Source organism: Lissotriton helveticus, chromosome 3_1 (genome assembly GCF_964261635.1).
Source record: "Lissotriton helveticus chromosome 3_1, aLisHel1.1, whole genome shotgun sequence".
Taxonomy (NCBI): Eukaryota; Metazoa; Chordata; class Amphibia; order Caudata; family Salamandridae; genus Lissotriton; species Lissotriton helveticus.
Genome location: NC_136061.1, coordinates 805,918,776 through 805,933,571, shown reverse-complemented (window position 1 = coordinate 805,933,571; position 14,796 = coordinate 805,918,776). Strand labels below are relative to the sequence as shown.

Below are 14,796 nucleotides of genomic sequence, written 5' to 3'. Positions count from 1 at the left end.
AACACGTCTGTCGATAGAAGGGGAGAGGGCTTAAGCACTGAATAAAGCATTTCCAGCTTTATAATCTACTCCGTGTGTGCCTTTCATTGCTGCAAGCCATAATAACTGTTTGCCAAGTGAAGTTATATATATATATATATATATATATATATAAATAAATATATATATATATATATATATATATATATATATATATATATACATACATATATATATTATATATATATATATATATAACGTTTTCTTTAAAGCTTTTTTTTTAAGTTGGTTTAACCGCATGCGCGCTGCGGCGATTTTCGCTCTACGCGGCTTTTTTCTAAAAGCTGCGTTACATGACGAGCTCATCTCGTCATCAGCGTGAGAGCGGCGCAACTGATGACGAGCTGAGCTCGTCATCAGCGCCGAAGGGGTTAAGAGTTGGCAGTGCTCGGTTGACCACTGCCTACTCTGCAATAAACTTTTAATTTTACATTCATTAAGAGGAATGTCGGTTGGTGCGACTGAATTGGGGTCATAATATAGTATGTGCAGACAGTAGCTCTTTGTTAGCACCATAATGTGATCATTGATGAATTTTGGAAATAGGCATTATGTCGTAACATTTGATATGTGTTTTTAATTTTTTTATTGTGAATACTTGTGATTTTTTCTATTTTATGGCACTATGTCATTATTTTTTTGAAAGCAATCTTTAGTTTTTTCACAATGAAAAAAATTATCCTTGAAAGACCATTTATGTATTTGATTGTATTATCTATTGATGAATTTCAAATTCTATGTTTGAATGACCATATATTTATTTGATCACATTACTCATTTATGAACTGCAAATTGATTTTGTAAATACTAGTCTGTCTTCTTACAGTTTTGCACTTGTATTTAAGTTAGTCTGTTCACTATTTCTATCATGAAATGCAGAGAGGGCATGCACATTTTTTTGTATTGTCCCACCTTTATTGTTACTATAAATATTCCTAAAGTGCTCTGAGCGCGCTATGTGAACAAGCTCCCTAGTGGAGTGAAACGCGTCATCTCTAATTGAATAAATCGTCATCCTGCAACTCACTTGAGGAGTGACTTTTTCTTGGCTTGATATTCGCTGCATTGTGAGGGGCTTTTGGATTCCTATTGGGTTCCGCCGACCATTGACGGAACAAAGGACTGCTTTTTTATATATATATATATATATATATATATATATATATATATATATATATAAAACGTTTTCTTGAAAGTTTTTTTTTAAGTTGGTTTAACCGCATGCGCGCTGCGGCGATTTTTGCGCTACGCGGCTTTTTTCTAAAAGCCGCGTTACATGACGAGCTCAGCTCGTCATCAGCGTGCGAGCGGCGCAACTGATGACGAGCTGAGCTCGTCATCAGCGCCGAAGGGGTTAAGAGTTGGCAGTGCTTGGTTGACCACTGCCTACTCTGCAATAAACTTTTAATTTTACATTCATTAAGAGGAATGTCGGTTGGTGCGACTGAATTGGGGTCATAAAATACTGATGCATATAATAGTGATTCAGAATTTGGAAGGGATGCCTACAGCATTCCCCTTAAAAATACCAAATTTGAGTGTTATTGATCATTAATAACCATAATATATCCGATCTCCTATTCGCCACTTGCAGCAGTTCAAATGCTTTTTTTCTATGTGCTAATACCATTTTAGGAGTCGGAAGGTTTTTCAAACTCCTAAAATACGATTCGGAAGCTTGATATTGTATGTGTCTCTTCAAAAACTGAATAGGTCACAAACATTGATATTTTACCAACACCTCAAATTAGGTGGGAATGCATTCAAAACTGGAAGGGTTCCCCTTTGAGAAAGTTAAAAAAAAAGGCTATTGAAGAGTAGGCAATGGTCCAAGGGATCATTGCCTACTGTTCAACAAACTTTGAAAAAGGAAAACTTTTTTTAATGTACACCCTTTTCCTTTAAGAAAAACAAGCTACATTTAAAAGAAAAATGATTTATTTAAAGGCAATCACAGACATGATGGACTATTTACCCGATCAGGCCTCCATAGCTGTGATGGCATCCAATCACAGTGAGTCACAGTTTGTCCCATTATATTTTAATAAATTGAATAGTCTCAATAATCTTTGCAATATCTGTGATAAGGAGTTTATTTTATAAATATTGATTCATTTTTTGATCTTCATATAATACATCTTCAAATATTGTGGTACAGGCATATATTCCTTCAAATAACTGGATTGACATCAAATATCTAATACATAAGAACAGTCAACAGACCAAATACCCTCAGAATTTGAATGCTTTCTACATCTAGACATTCTCACCACGGCATTAACTATTTGGATTTATCCTCACCGAGCGTTGCAAGGTAGTCCACAAGGGATACTGATTGCTTAGCTGATATGGTTCCTCCCAGCCTTTTGTCCATTAAACATATGACTATAGGAGGTACAAACACCATCAGAATTATAAATTAGGATGCTGCACATAAGATTTTGTCTGCCGAACGCATCTCAAATCTCCATGTCAAATACTGTGATACTACCTGGAGGAATCACAAGGAAACACTGACTGCTGCATTGAAGTACTAAAACATGTGATCCCTCTGCTCATTGCTTCTAGATATGTTTTGTATATGAACATGCATTGGCTGCCCTCTTGTACTTCAATTTCCGTCTAGCTTGCGCTAAAATATTCTACATTGATATAAATAAGTGATTACATTCTCTTAATGTAAACTTTTTAAAGGTATTGTACTACACCTAAAAGGCTTTCTTAATATCAGAAAAAGTATGAAGGTTAACGTACACAGAAACAACAAGTGAGGCCAAAATGTATTTTCGCTGTAGTGCAGGTTTGTGTTGATGAAATAATAGAAGGTCCTATTCACAAAGGAGGTACGTTTGCATGTAAACATTTTCTTATGTGCACTCGTGGATGGAACTAAATTCGTTTACTGATGAAATAAACTATTTCCATGTGTAGAAATACACCTAGATGTAGAAATATAAGTTTCCACACCCTCAAGTGAGGGGAACGAGACTCCTGCTACTGGATTTGTTGGTGTAAAGTTACTATCAGTAAAGGAGCGTATGCATGTTGCACTCCTCGTATGTTCTGCAGTAGCTGCTGCTGTTGAATAACTGTATGCACAAATGGTCATGTGGGACTCATTCAAAAGGAGATAATTCATCTGTAGGCATTAGGGCTCTCTAATCTACTTACCTTCATTCAATATCAACTTGATTGAGTGGAAACATTACTACAGAAAACACAGTGATGGACAAAGTAAGAATTTATGTCATACATGTATTACATTCATACATATATGAAATAGCGCAAAATATGTGAATGTGTAGTGCAGACGATGCAGTGCTGACATTGTAATCATATGTAGGACAACTAACACACAAATACACTATATAATCCCCAATGGTTGTATGATCTCATTGGCTCCGAAAGGCATAAGGGAGTTCCAATAAATTAGCAATCCCTTCTTATTAGTTGTAGATGCCAACCAACTTGGGGGTGGGAGGTGTTAGTTGATGTTTCTACCTCAAAGTATTTGAGGGGTCTCCTCGGCTCCTGGGAATGTGCCATACCACTTTAGTAGAGGTTTATAAGGAAATTAAATATGCCAATCTTTTCGATGGTTTAGGAAGTGAGCACAAGCCAACAGCACTGGTTAGCAGTGTTAAGGTACACAGTGTCCCAAGGCCAGGAAAAACAAATTACAAAACATTTGAGGTTGATGACGAAACGTTTGAGGGAAGACTGGGGCTTACAGATCTAACACCTGCCTTCTTTGATTTCTTTAGGAGTATGTTGCAGTACCAGTGGGTGGTCATGTGTAGTGTATGACTTATTCCAAAGCTTGGCTGAAGTAGTTTAAAGCCTGTGTTGTCAGTTGTAAGACCATGTTAGAGGTAGTTTTGTATTTTGTGAACTGCAGTTGTCTTGCTCATTTATGGACGTGCTTTTGTATTGGCATCTTACTCCCTAACCCCCTTCGGCCCCTCGCATTAATTTTCCTAAAGCTTCACAAAATTATTAGTAATTATTCCCTGTTTTAGTACCAGCTCTCCTTGTCCCTCCCACAATTACTATTAAAGCATGTACTTCTGGACAGAAAAGTTAGGAGATTGAGAGGCAGTAATCTCCAGCTGGCGGTTTATGAATTCCAGTTTAGAATGAGTAAATGGGTACTAAATTACACCCTCTAAAATTGCCAGCAGCGGCTCCTCCACTAGGGAGTAGGAGCATCGCTTCACTGCTCTCAGAGCAGAGCAACAAGTAAAAATAAAATGACGATAACACGTTATTATCATTTTATTTTTCTGCACAGAGTCAGGTTGGGGCGGGGCAGGGCCAGGATGGTTCACAGGAGGAGGAGTGGTATGGGCACTACTAAGTGCGCATGGCTGTTTGGCCGGACGGCTTGAGCAGACCAATCCTTCATGTGCACTTAGCATTTCTCCACCCGGCTGTGCTGCACAACCGGGTGAAGAACTGTCCGAAGGCTCCCAGGCACTGCCTGAGCGGCCAAACAGGCAGCTCAGACCAATCACAACACTGCTGTCAAGCTTGTGAGAGCAGCGTCATGAATGGCGTAGGGGAACCTGGAATTATCCTGCTTTCGTGAATCAGGAGGGAAGAGAACAGGAGGGAAGAGAGGCAGCAGCCGTAACCAGGTAAGTGATTTTTTTCCCCAAACCCCTTTTGTTAGCAGCCACCACTGAAAATAGCTTTGGGGATTATAGCATAACACTTAAAAAAGCAATCGTCACATGCCAGTTCTTCTATAAAGCATTGTTTCTCCTCAACTCTTTGGGCTAATGTCCCCAGGTTTCCATCCCTATATCGATGTTAGCAGTAAGAGAAGTATTGCCATGTGTAGTCACTAAGGCGGACATCAATGTCAAAACTTATAGTTAGATTTCCACTTATGTGTGTGGTGTGAAAATAGATCTATTTTCTATGTCCTAAAAGCATTTGCTGACCTGGTGATTATGGGGTCGTCAAAGCTGATGGGTTATTTCTGTCCACTGCCTGCATTACACTCTCCCCTGCACAAGGTGAATACTGGCATAGGGGAACCAGAGGGTTACCACCACAGTTTTCAGCTCATCCTTCTGTGGAAGTCGGATGCACCGAGCAAACTGTGTAAAAGCTGTTTGCAGACATGCGCGTGCCTCATTTTGCACACATTCAGAGTCTGTTTTTCATCAGTCTGGTCTAGCACGGTTTATTTGGCCAAGATCGCATGCCCGTTGAATTACACAGATCATGAGCTCATATTCAGCTTCTTGCCCCTCTCTGTTTTGATCCTGGTCCTTAGGTGAGATTGTAAAATGTTTCAGTTAATCACTCAAAATAAATGGGATTTTACAATACATAGAAAAGCACAATTACCTGTTTCCTTTGTAAGTCACATTGTTGCCTCGTAGCTTAATTTCTCCATCCCCAGCAAAAAATAGACTCACTGCACGTTCACAAGTATAGACAGAGTCTGTGCATCCCTGATCATTATGCACCTAAATAGGAAAATTATTCAAATAAAATGTTAGAGTAATGCGAGACAGTTGATATATTTCGTTGATTACATCAGCTCATTGAACAGAAAACAAGAGCACAGCGCTTCCTTCAATTCTAGGGCCTCTTAATGAATGTCCTAGACTCGAGGATGCTGCGTTATTTCTCGGCCTTCCGTCAGTTCAGTTCCCCATCAATCACAGTTTACAGACGGCCATACATAGGCCCTATTCCCAGTGGCTTGACGACAGCCTCTGCGGTGCGGGGGAGGGGGATGAGCTTCAGGGGCCCCCTCCAGCACTGTGCACGGGCGGCGACTGAGAGCTAGCTCTGGACTGTGCCCACTCCAAGTACTTTGCACGGTGACCCCCTCAAGTTTCGTTACGCCACTGCCTATTCTGGGTTTTCTCCTAATAATGGGGAATACCATGGAAATGTTGATGCATTCTAAGGACTCACGTTATTTTCATATAATGGGAAAAGGCAGTAGATTGGAGATCTTTTCTTTATGTCCTGGGCAGCAGAAGGTGGCCAGCATCCTTGGTGGACAATTTAGCTTACCATTGCGTTTCAGGGGCTAAAACTATTTAATTCATTTGCAAACCAGTTGACCGTTTGGTACTATTGGCTCACAAAAGTTGGCTATAAAAAAAGCAGTCAAGCTTACTCCAGGAGGGGGTGAACGGAATACTCTGAAATGGAATTACACAGTGTTCATACTGGATAAACTTAATATCCGGACAGAAAATGTCTCAATTAGCTGCTGGGGTTATGGTATGAAACACCAATAGCCCACTGGACTCCAATAAACGTCTTCTGGTATCTCTGAGTATGCCAAGTGTCTCTATGTGTGCAAAGTCTATCAAGAAGTGCAAAATGCCCGGCAATGCTATAATTGCAAACATGGTTCGACTGGGGCAGACAATAGGCAGAGGCAACAAAATAAAAGTGGCCCCCTTGAGTAAACCAGAGAGATGACAAAGATGGCCCATGTTTTCAAATTAAGGCAGTTTTGAACTTGTAAAGACATGCTGTACAAGTGTTTTGCAAAGTATGGAAGATTGCATGGATTTGAGTTTGCTGTAGGAAATGTTTGCTTAAATATCAGTGAAATCAACAGTAAACCTTAAAACAGGCCCACACACAGCCAAAAACACGGTCAACACACTGACCTACCAGACCAGCCTGTCCCGTGCTCTCTGATAAGCATACACAGCCGTTTACTATATTAATATTCGAACCATGCGCCCACTATTCCTTGACAGGAAGTTCAAAACGAATATCGAGATCTACCAAAACGACTTGTCACATCCAATTCAAAAAATGTATTCAGCATCAGCCATTAAACGTCTTGCAATATTTCGTGGATATAGTTGCATGCCCGCACCTGTATTGAGAAGCTCTGCTCATCCAGGCCATTCTGCCTCACAAGATCATAGGTAGATTTTCCAGGAAAGTAGAAATAAAGTCCGTCAAACGTTTCAAAATGGTACTGGCCCCATGTCCGACAGATGCTGTCTCTTTCTGAGCCTGTATTGTGCACTACAAGAAGACAAATAGTTGTTACATTTGTTATTCACATGACGGACTTTCACTGAATGCCTTTAAATGAACCATCTTGTTTCAGGTACGTTCCCAGGCAGGTGGACCAACCTACCTGTTTGGCATCTTGATCCTGTTGCGTTATAACGACTACAGTCACAGCGTTTTCTGTGTACACATTCTCCACCGTTGAAGCACGTCTCTAAATTAAAGGATGCAGATTTTACACACTTTCACTTTACCATGCACATTGAAAACGAAAAAACAAACATGTTATTACACATAAAACTGCACTGCATGAAATCTGTCTGGATGTCGATTCATCAAAATGCCAGCGGGAGAGGAAGTGACATCGCATGCTCCTTGACAAACTCGCCCCCTCCCGGATCCACCTTCCCCCCTCAGTGCATCACCACGTGAGCTGTAGCCACGAAGACGGATAGTGGAATCATTTAATGCTAAATCCTGAAAGAGCTTCAAGAAGTTACATTAAGGAAATGGATGTAACTTTATAAATATAATTTAGAAATCTAATGCTAGCTTTGAATGTCCTATCAGGTGCAAAGCTAGAGGCTGCGCAGGGCCTCGATGGCCAGCAAACAGGGAAAAGAACACTCATACAGCAATCACTCATACGAGGGCCTCATTGCCTAAGAACAAAACAAGGGCCATTTGATTGGATGCTTCCTACTATTGTCTATCTGCAGACTGGAGTGCCCTTATTTGCATACAGACAAGGCGAGAAAAAACATTCAATCCTACTAAGAATGTTTACTGTTTAAACATGAGAGTTAAAAAAGACCTACCAGCCCTTCACATGGCCCACAACAAGTTGAAGAGTAAATAACAGCAAATAACAGTGCTTGCAAGCTGCACAATCATTGCTCATTGTTCATATTACTTCATCAAAGAAGACTGTGATGTTTTAAAAAATCCCCCTCCAACATGTTCCAGAAGAAGGGCCTGATTGAAGGTTCCAGGGACAAGGGTCACATCTTCCTAAGCCTCAGGGAGTCAAAGAGCAGCAGAAAAACAAAGAGGGTGAACAGAGTGGGGGTCTTCCAGCAGGAGGTCAGCAGTGTCTAAGGGGCAGGGAACAGCTTCTCTCGCTTTGTTCATCTATCTTTCTTCTCCCTCTCTCTCTAGTCTCACTCTTCTGTTCTCGGTCTGTGTCACCATCCTTTTTATTTCCTCTTTCCTCCTCATCTCACCTTCTCTTTCCCTATTTCGCTATTCCTTTCTCTTCCATCTCTACCTGTTGCTCTAGCTCAGGGTTCTCCCGTGTTCGATCTCGACGGCCGGATCCATGCCCGATTTTTATGAAAAGGGGGGGCCCTCGGCCCCCCCGCACGCATGGCGGCGCGGCGACCGTCGCCCCCCCTTTCCCCATTGTTGTCTCTCGGTGGTGGGGGCGGGCCCTGGGGGGCGCGACCCACCACCGATTGGCCGGCGGCCTCCCTGACCCTGATACAAGGTAGAAGGTCCGGGTCAGGGGGGGCGGGCTACAGGAGGGGCGGGCCGGGCGGGCGTGCCCCCCCCGCCTGGCCCCTCGGGAATAAAGAGGCGGGGAGCGCCCAGGAGACCCCCTTGTCCCTGGACGCTCCCTCACAGAACGGTGTGCCCCGCACTCGGGGCTTCTTTGTTTTGTCAATTTCTCGTTTTGTATTACAGGTATCGACTGATGGCTGGAGAAGGTCGTCGCGATTGGTATCGTCGGAGCCCGTGAGCCGGAAGATCTACGGCGGTACAGGAGCAAGATATGGCACAAGGAGAGTCGGAGGCCCAGACGAAGTTGAGAGCTTCCGGGAGGGCAGCGGCAAGCAGGGACAACGCCGATTCGGCAAAGGGCCCGGATGTGGGCTTAACACGGGCTCAGGGAAATCAAGGTGAGCCATTGGCCGTGGTGCTCATGCAGGCGAGGAGGGGGATTAAGGTTTGCCTCTTGGTTCTGTTATTTGGTTAATTTTGGAAAATGGGACAGAGAGAGGTTTCCCCCGTTAGCTAGCGCTGGATCCCTGATCAGCACAGCCGGGGGAGGCAGGTCGCGTGAGGAATACGGGACGGGGGTAGGGTTAGGCTACATAGAAGTCGCCCTCCGTCCTGCTTTAAATAACCAATGCCGTTGCAGGCCGCATACAGGAATCCCCCTCCGCGTGGGCTAGCCGGTGCCGAAATAGCTCAGTTGGTAGAGCTTTAGACGGAAGATCTAAAGGTCCCTGGTTCGATCCCGGGTTCCGGCAATGGTGTTTTCATTTTACATGACATTTTGGAGATCCTAATTCTTAAAGGAGTTTACATTTCTCTTAGGCTTATACTCTGCGAATTGTATTCACATTCAGCAAACAAAACACATTGAGAATAAGACTCAAGGTTTTCTTCGTTTCGATGTCCGAATTGCCCGAGACAGATTTTGTGGGTTTGTGCTGCTCCAGACATTCTCCGTGCGGCAAGAGAGGCAGAAGCGTCTGAGGGCTAAGCCGATGGTTTTAACATCCATGCTTCTCAGATAAAGGAACAGCAGCCACATAATAAAGTTAGAACCTACTGGGCCCCTTAATCGCCGTAGTTCAGGGCGATAGAACAATACTGCATAGTCAAAACTTAACCCTCCAAAACCGGGTAAATTAAAACGCTGCGGTAGCATCAATGATTTTAACGGGACAGCCCGCGCATGAAAGGTTCAAGCCCTCGGTTCTCCTTGAATTTTTACTGATGTTTCTTTCACGTGTGGAGTTATGAGGAAATCAATCATGTAATGTCGGAAAGTGGTGTGGGGTTTTTAGAACAATCATCCGACATTACATCACATTTTGTTAACGCAAGTCAGAGTATTCATATTTAGGGGAAATATTGTAAATTGATTGAATAAATTGGCCAGACACCCCCGACCCCTAGATTAGTTACTTCTAATTATTTCATAAAGATTTAAATATTACAAGCGGCATGAAACAGTGGAGGGAACATTGGCTCTATCTATCCTTCCTGCCTGAAATAGAGACTATTTACTCAGGGGTACTTTTCAATGTTGTTCACAATGCATGTGTGTGTGAAGTACCGCGAATGAAGTAAATATTGCAAATGAGAACGAACTAAGACAGTTTTGAAACTATCGTAAGATTCTGCCCCGTGTTGCCTTTTCTTATACTAAATCCAATACTGAATTAACAAAGCGCACAGCAGAAATGCCCGAGAGATTTTAGGAACCGGTGAGACACGTACCTAACACATTGGCACACAGACATTGGTGGCAGTTGTTAGATTTTAATTTTCTCATATTCAGTTTGTCAAGGATTGCGGTAGTGTTGACTCATCCCTCGTGAATGCACGTTTCGCGCAGCGCACTGACCGCGTGCGATTAGTGGTTAGGGACAGCTGCCCGGCATAACGCGGAAGCGTCCGTCCACCTGTCCCCCGGAGCCTCACTTTACCTCGGCAGCTCGCTGCACACTTGAATGACTTGACTGTCCATTGGTCTGAAGATCAGTGGTGACGTCAGTTACATCACTGGCCCTAGACATACGAAATGCCCCTTTTTAACATCGTGACATCGCAGGATCGACCCCCTTGTTGGGCACCCCCTTCCCCCCTCAGCAGGCTCCTAGTTGCTGTTAGTCACCCAGGAAGAAGGAGTGGATAATACATAATGAAAACAGTGTTCTTAAAGTGCTGTTACTGTGACAGTAAATCTGTTCTGCTTAAATTGGTCGCAAAGTCGGCATTTTAAAATATGTGGCAAGGTTAGAGCATCTGCTGCTGAGAACTTTGTGAGTCCAGTAAACGTCAACGAGAGTATTGGTAGAATAACTCTGAGGGGTTACCACATTTCCTGGAGGAATATATGTTTTCTCCAATCCCAGGGGTTAATGTTTCTCCTACACAGTTCATCTACGTAGGTAGGTAAGTGGGTAACTGTTTTTTAGCAGGGGAGAGGAGTTGGCCTAACGGCTAGGGCGCTCGACTTCAGACCTGGGGATCTGGGTTCGGGTCTCGCTAACGACACCAAAATGTGTTGCTGCATAAAATGAAATGCACTCAGGTGCTGGAAGCGAAAGTATAAAAAACAGAGATCCTTTTGTTATTTGCAGTTCATAAATCACAACCCTTCTAACATTGCACAGTGAGCTAGGAAGGACGTGTGTCTCCTGCGTCAGGTACCCCGCACTATCTCAAGCAGGCCCACTGGCACTATGTGATTCTGCTGCCACTGCAATTTTTTCGCATAGTACTGGATTGGCTAAATTTGCCACATATTACATCTTCTGCGGCATAATTTACAAGTTGTCCTTAGCTCAAACTGAACAAAAGTTACTAGAAATGCATGTTCCTTTCAAGTGCATGTTGTGTGTTGGGGTGTTAAATTAATACTTATAAGATAAGACCTTTTATCCAGGTAGTGTTAAGATGTGAACATATAACAGAATAAAGAACTGGTACTAACCCAAAGATGTGCCGCATTATGCTGCATAATTTAGCAAGCCCTGCTACTTAAATTTAATCCTTCATTGCCGCATAATTTCAGTGGCCCTGGTCTTAAGTAACACACACTGTTCATCGGTTTACACACACAATTTATTTTCAATGTATAAGGCGTAGGTGTAATGTGAAGTGCTCTGACACCCTGCATTGAGATGAGTAGCACTATAAAAAGAAAAAATCGTGGTTTTTTTTAAATTGGAATATGAGTGAATACTCGGACGGATAAACACATCTGACAATTTTTGGACAGTGCATGCATATTCCCATATATCGGCACTGGAAAAAGGCGAAACAATGCCTCTTTTAGGTACTGGGAAGGCAGGATTCAGCTGTGTGCCTTTGTTTCGCCTCCATTGTATTTACATCTAGGTGAGAGGCTCCCAGCCAAGATACTTTAGGGAGTGCACCACACAATGATGACGGTCTGGATAGCGGAAGGAGGGTTATACGGCTGCTTTCCTAGTAGTAACAGCAGTATTGAGGGCCGACTATACAAACAATGTTGGGTAGGCATCCCACCAAGGCTCCACAATTTTTAGCGTTTCCAGGGGAATCCACTGTATTGTAATGGTACAGGGCACGTATCAGGAGCAGAACGCAAACACTCTGCGTCCATGTTGGGCACACCAACTGGTTTCTGAGCGGCAGAGCACAGAGAGTAGTAATTTGGTGGTCATTCCTGGGCTTCGTCATTGATGTCCTCCAGGCACTTGCAATATTTTATCCAAGCCATGGTTGCTGCTTATTTATCTTACGTGAGGAACAGCCATTGACATAAGTCAAATTTTGACACTCTAGAATTACTATCATTGGTGTCTGCTGAGGGGATAGTTAGAATAATAGGGTATTCCCCCTTCTCTTGGGGTCCTCCTGGGGATTAATACACATCGAAGGGTAGGGCTGGACAAGACTGAGAAAGCCAGTTGCCCAGGTCCCACATTCCGTTGCAAGCCAAAACAGTAAGTCATACAAGGGACGTATTTCATGGTAAAGGTAATGGACATCTGAGGTGCTGTTCACTGTTCTAGGGGGGGGACATTGCACCAGTCCAATTGACTATTCGTTGATGATAGGTAAAGTCAACATTATTAGTGAGCTATCTTATTGGTAGCTGTTTGGCGTGCTGCCTTCAGGCTAAGTCTTGAGGGAATGTAGAGCAGCTTGTTTTACCAGTCTATAATCTCATGAATGAGTAAATGGAAAAGAACAGGTGTATAACCTATATATGTAGTTGTTCTAAAACACATCCCTTTAGTTCCTTTCCGAGGCTAAAGGCGTGAAATTACAGTCAGTAAACTTATTTAACATACAAGTAAATTGGCACAATATACGTTGAGCCTATGATGAGATTAGAGGCGAATAATTACGGTGTGTAAACTTATATAGCACACAGTGATTTAGCACCATTTACGTTGAGCTCTAGGGGTGTACCAAAGCCATATATTAATAATGTGGTAGGGGAACCACGAATGGCAGGGAGACAGGGCCTAGAGCCTGTAGAGAAACTACTTGGGGTCCTGATAACTATACACACCCTGATGTCACACCTAAAAGGTGCCCAAGAGCCTAGTTGCGGCATCACATAGGTCTGGGGATGCATGTGATCATGTCCGGTTGGCTAGGATGATATTTCCCAGAAGCCAAAGTGGTGAGCGGAAAGGGTCCTTGGGCCAGCTTATGGCCTGGCGGGGTTAGGGCTGTGCTAATTCTTTTAGCTAAAGACTGTGGTGCTGCACTGTTAAGTAGACTGTTTTGTTTTTACACATAGATCCTATGCATAAGGACGTGGGTAAGAAACCAGGATTAAGAGGCGATGTCCTCGCCTACGGCACAACTTTCTTGTGTAACAATGATTGTAAAAATAGGAAGCCATTTTTACAGCCTACCATGGTTAGGGCCGCGCTGATCCTATGCTTAACGACATAGATGCTGCACTAGCAAACAGACAAACGGAGGCTATGCTTAACATTTACTGTCGACGTGTTAATGTGTAGTAGTATGGCACTAAGATTATCTAAAACTTAGCAACTGATGGTAATGTAAGTCTAACGCGTGTACAGCAGGTATCGCCGGAAACACTAATGGTGTGTATCTATCTTTCCAATTTATGTATGACCGGGTCCATGGTGGATACCTGGAGGGCTCCACATCACAACAGCTGCAACAGGTGGACAGCCCAAGGGGGGCTTACGTCAGTCACGGCTGGGTCCATGGCGGATATCTGAGGAGTGCTCCACACCGCAACATCAGCAGCGGGTGGACGTCAAAAGGGAAGCATACGTCAAGAAAGAGGACACCAAGGGCCCAAGTATTGCTGGCAGGTGTAAGTGCTACCCATTCCTTAAGGTGGAAGTGGGAATTTGTCACCCAGGTTTTCTTGGTCTTTTCCTGGTTCTTGCAGTTTCTCAAACCTGTCACGCAGGGAAGGAACTCATCACCAGAAGTTGAGGAGCCACAATGTGCCAGCACAAGCAACAGGCTGGACGCAGGACAGGGAAGAGTTTGTTTGAGGGTCTGTGCCATGGTCAGTTCAGGAACTTCTCAGGGAATTTTTAGCTCAGCAGCCCGACCCCCTGTCAGTGGTGATACTTCACCTAGGGGGGACTGAATTGGCCAAACTGGGGAGGCGAATACTCATTGATGAGTCCATCTCCACTGTGGGGGGGTCTTCAGGACTTGCTCGGGTGGCACAGTAGTAGGGCCTCAACTTATCCCGTGGTGGCAGGGACTCGGTCAGGGCGTTGAATCACTCGATAAAGAGGATCAACACACAGTGGGACAAAGTATTTCAAGCCCCCCTCGGTTGCAGATGATCCAACATGGGTGTATTTGTTCTACCTGGTGAGGGGAGTCCATTTGACGGAGGAAGGAAGGGTCCTGTGGTCTGATGATGTCAGGGCCTGGTGGGAAGGTTTTGCTAAAGTGAGAACTTTCTAGGGTAGGTCTAGGCAGGGGGAGGCCAGATCGTCGGTTAACAATGCTGGCCTGTGGCGGTAAGGTCATTATCGGTGAGCACATATTTGAGGTCTGAGGGGGCGGGCATCATCCTATGGAGGTTCCCGCCCAGGGGGAGGGGCCTGCGGGCCACTCCTAGAACTCCAGGGGCAAGGTAATGGATGCTGCAAAGCAAAGGAGCGCGGGTAGGAGTAGTTCACGCTTTCCTTAGGCTGGTAGCCACCCCGCGCGCGTGGACTCATGACGTCACCGGATGGCGCAGAGTAAGGGCCCTCCTTTAGTGGGTAAATGGAGATCAGGGCGTAG

At 43.9% G+C, this 14,796-nt stretch overlaps 1 protein-coding gene across 1 annotated transcript in view; it reads right to left on the bottom strand.

The window, feature by feature from the left end:
* Positions 1-14,796, bottom strand: part of OTOG (otogelin) — a 1,048,712-nt gene that overhangs the window by 1,027,946 nt on the left and 5,970 nt on the right. The window contains exons 2-4 of the mRNA XM_078682941.1: positions 7,175-7,261; positions 6,905-7,059; positions 5,398-5,519 (exon numbers count right to left, since the gene is read on the bottom strand). Of these exons, the coding sequence (XP_078539067.1) occupies positions 5,398-5,519; positions 6,905-7,059; positions 7,175-7,261 (364 nt within the window). The remainder of the gene's footprint in view (positions 1-5,397; positions 5,520-6,904; positions 7,060-7,174; positions 7,262-14,796) is intronic.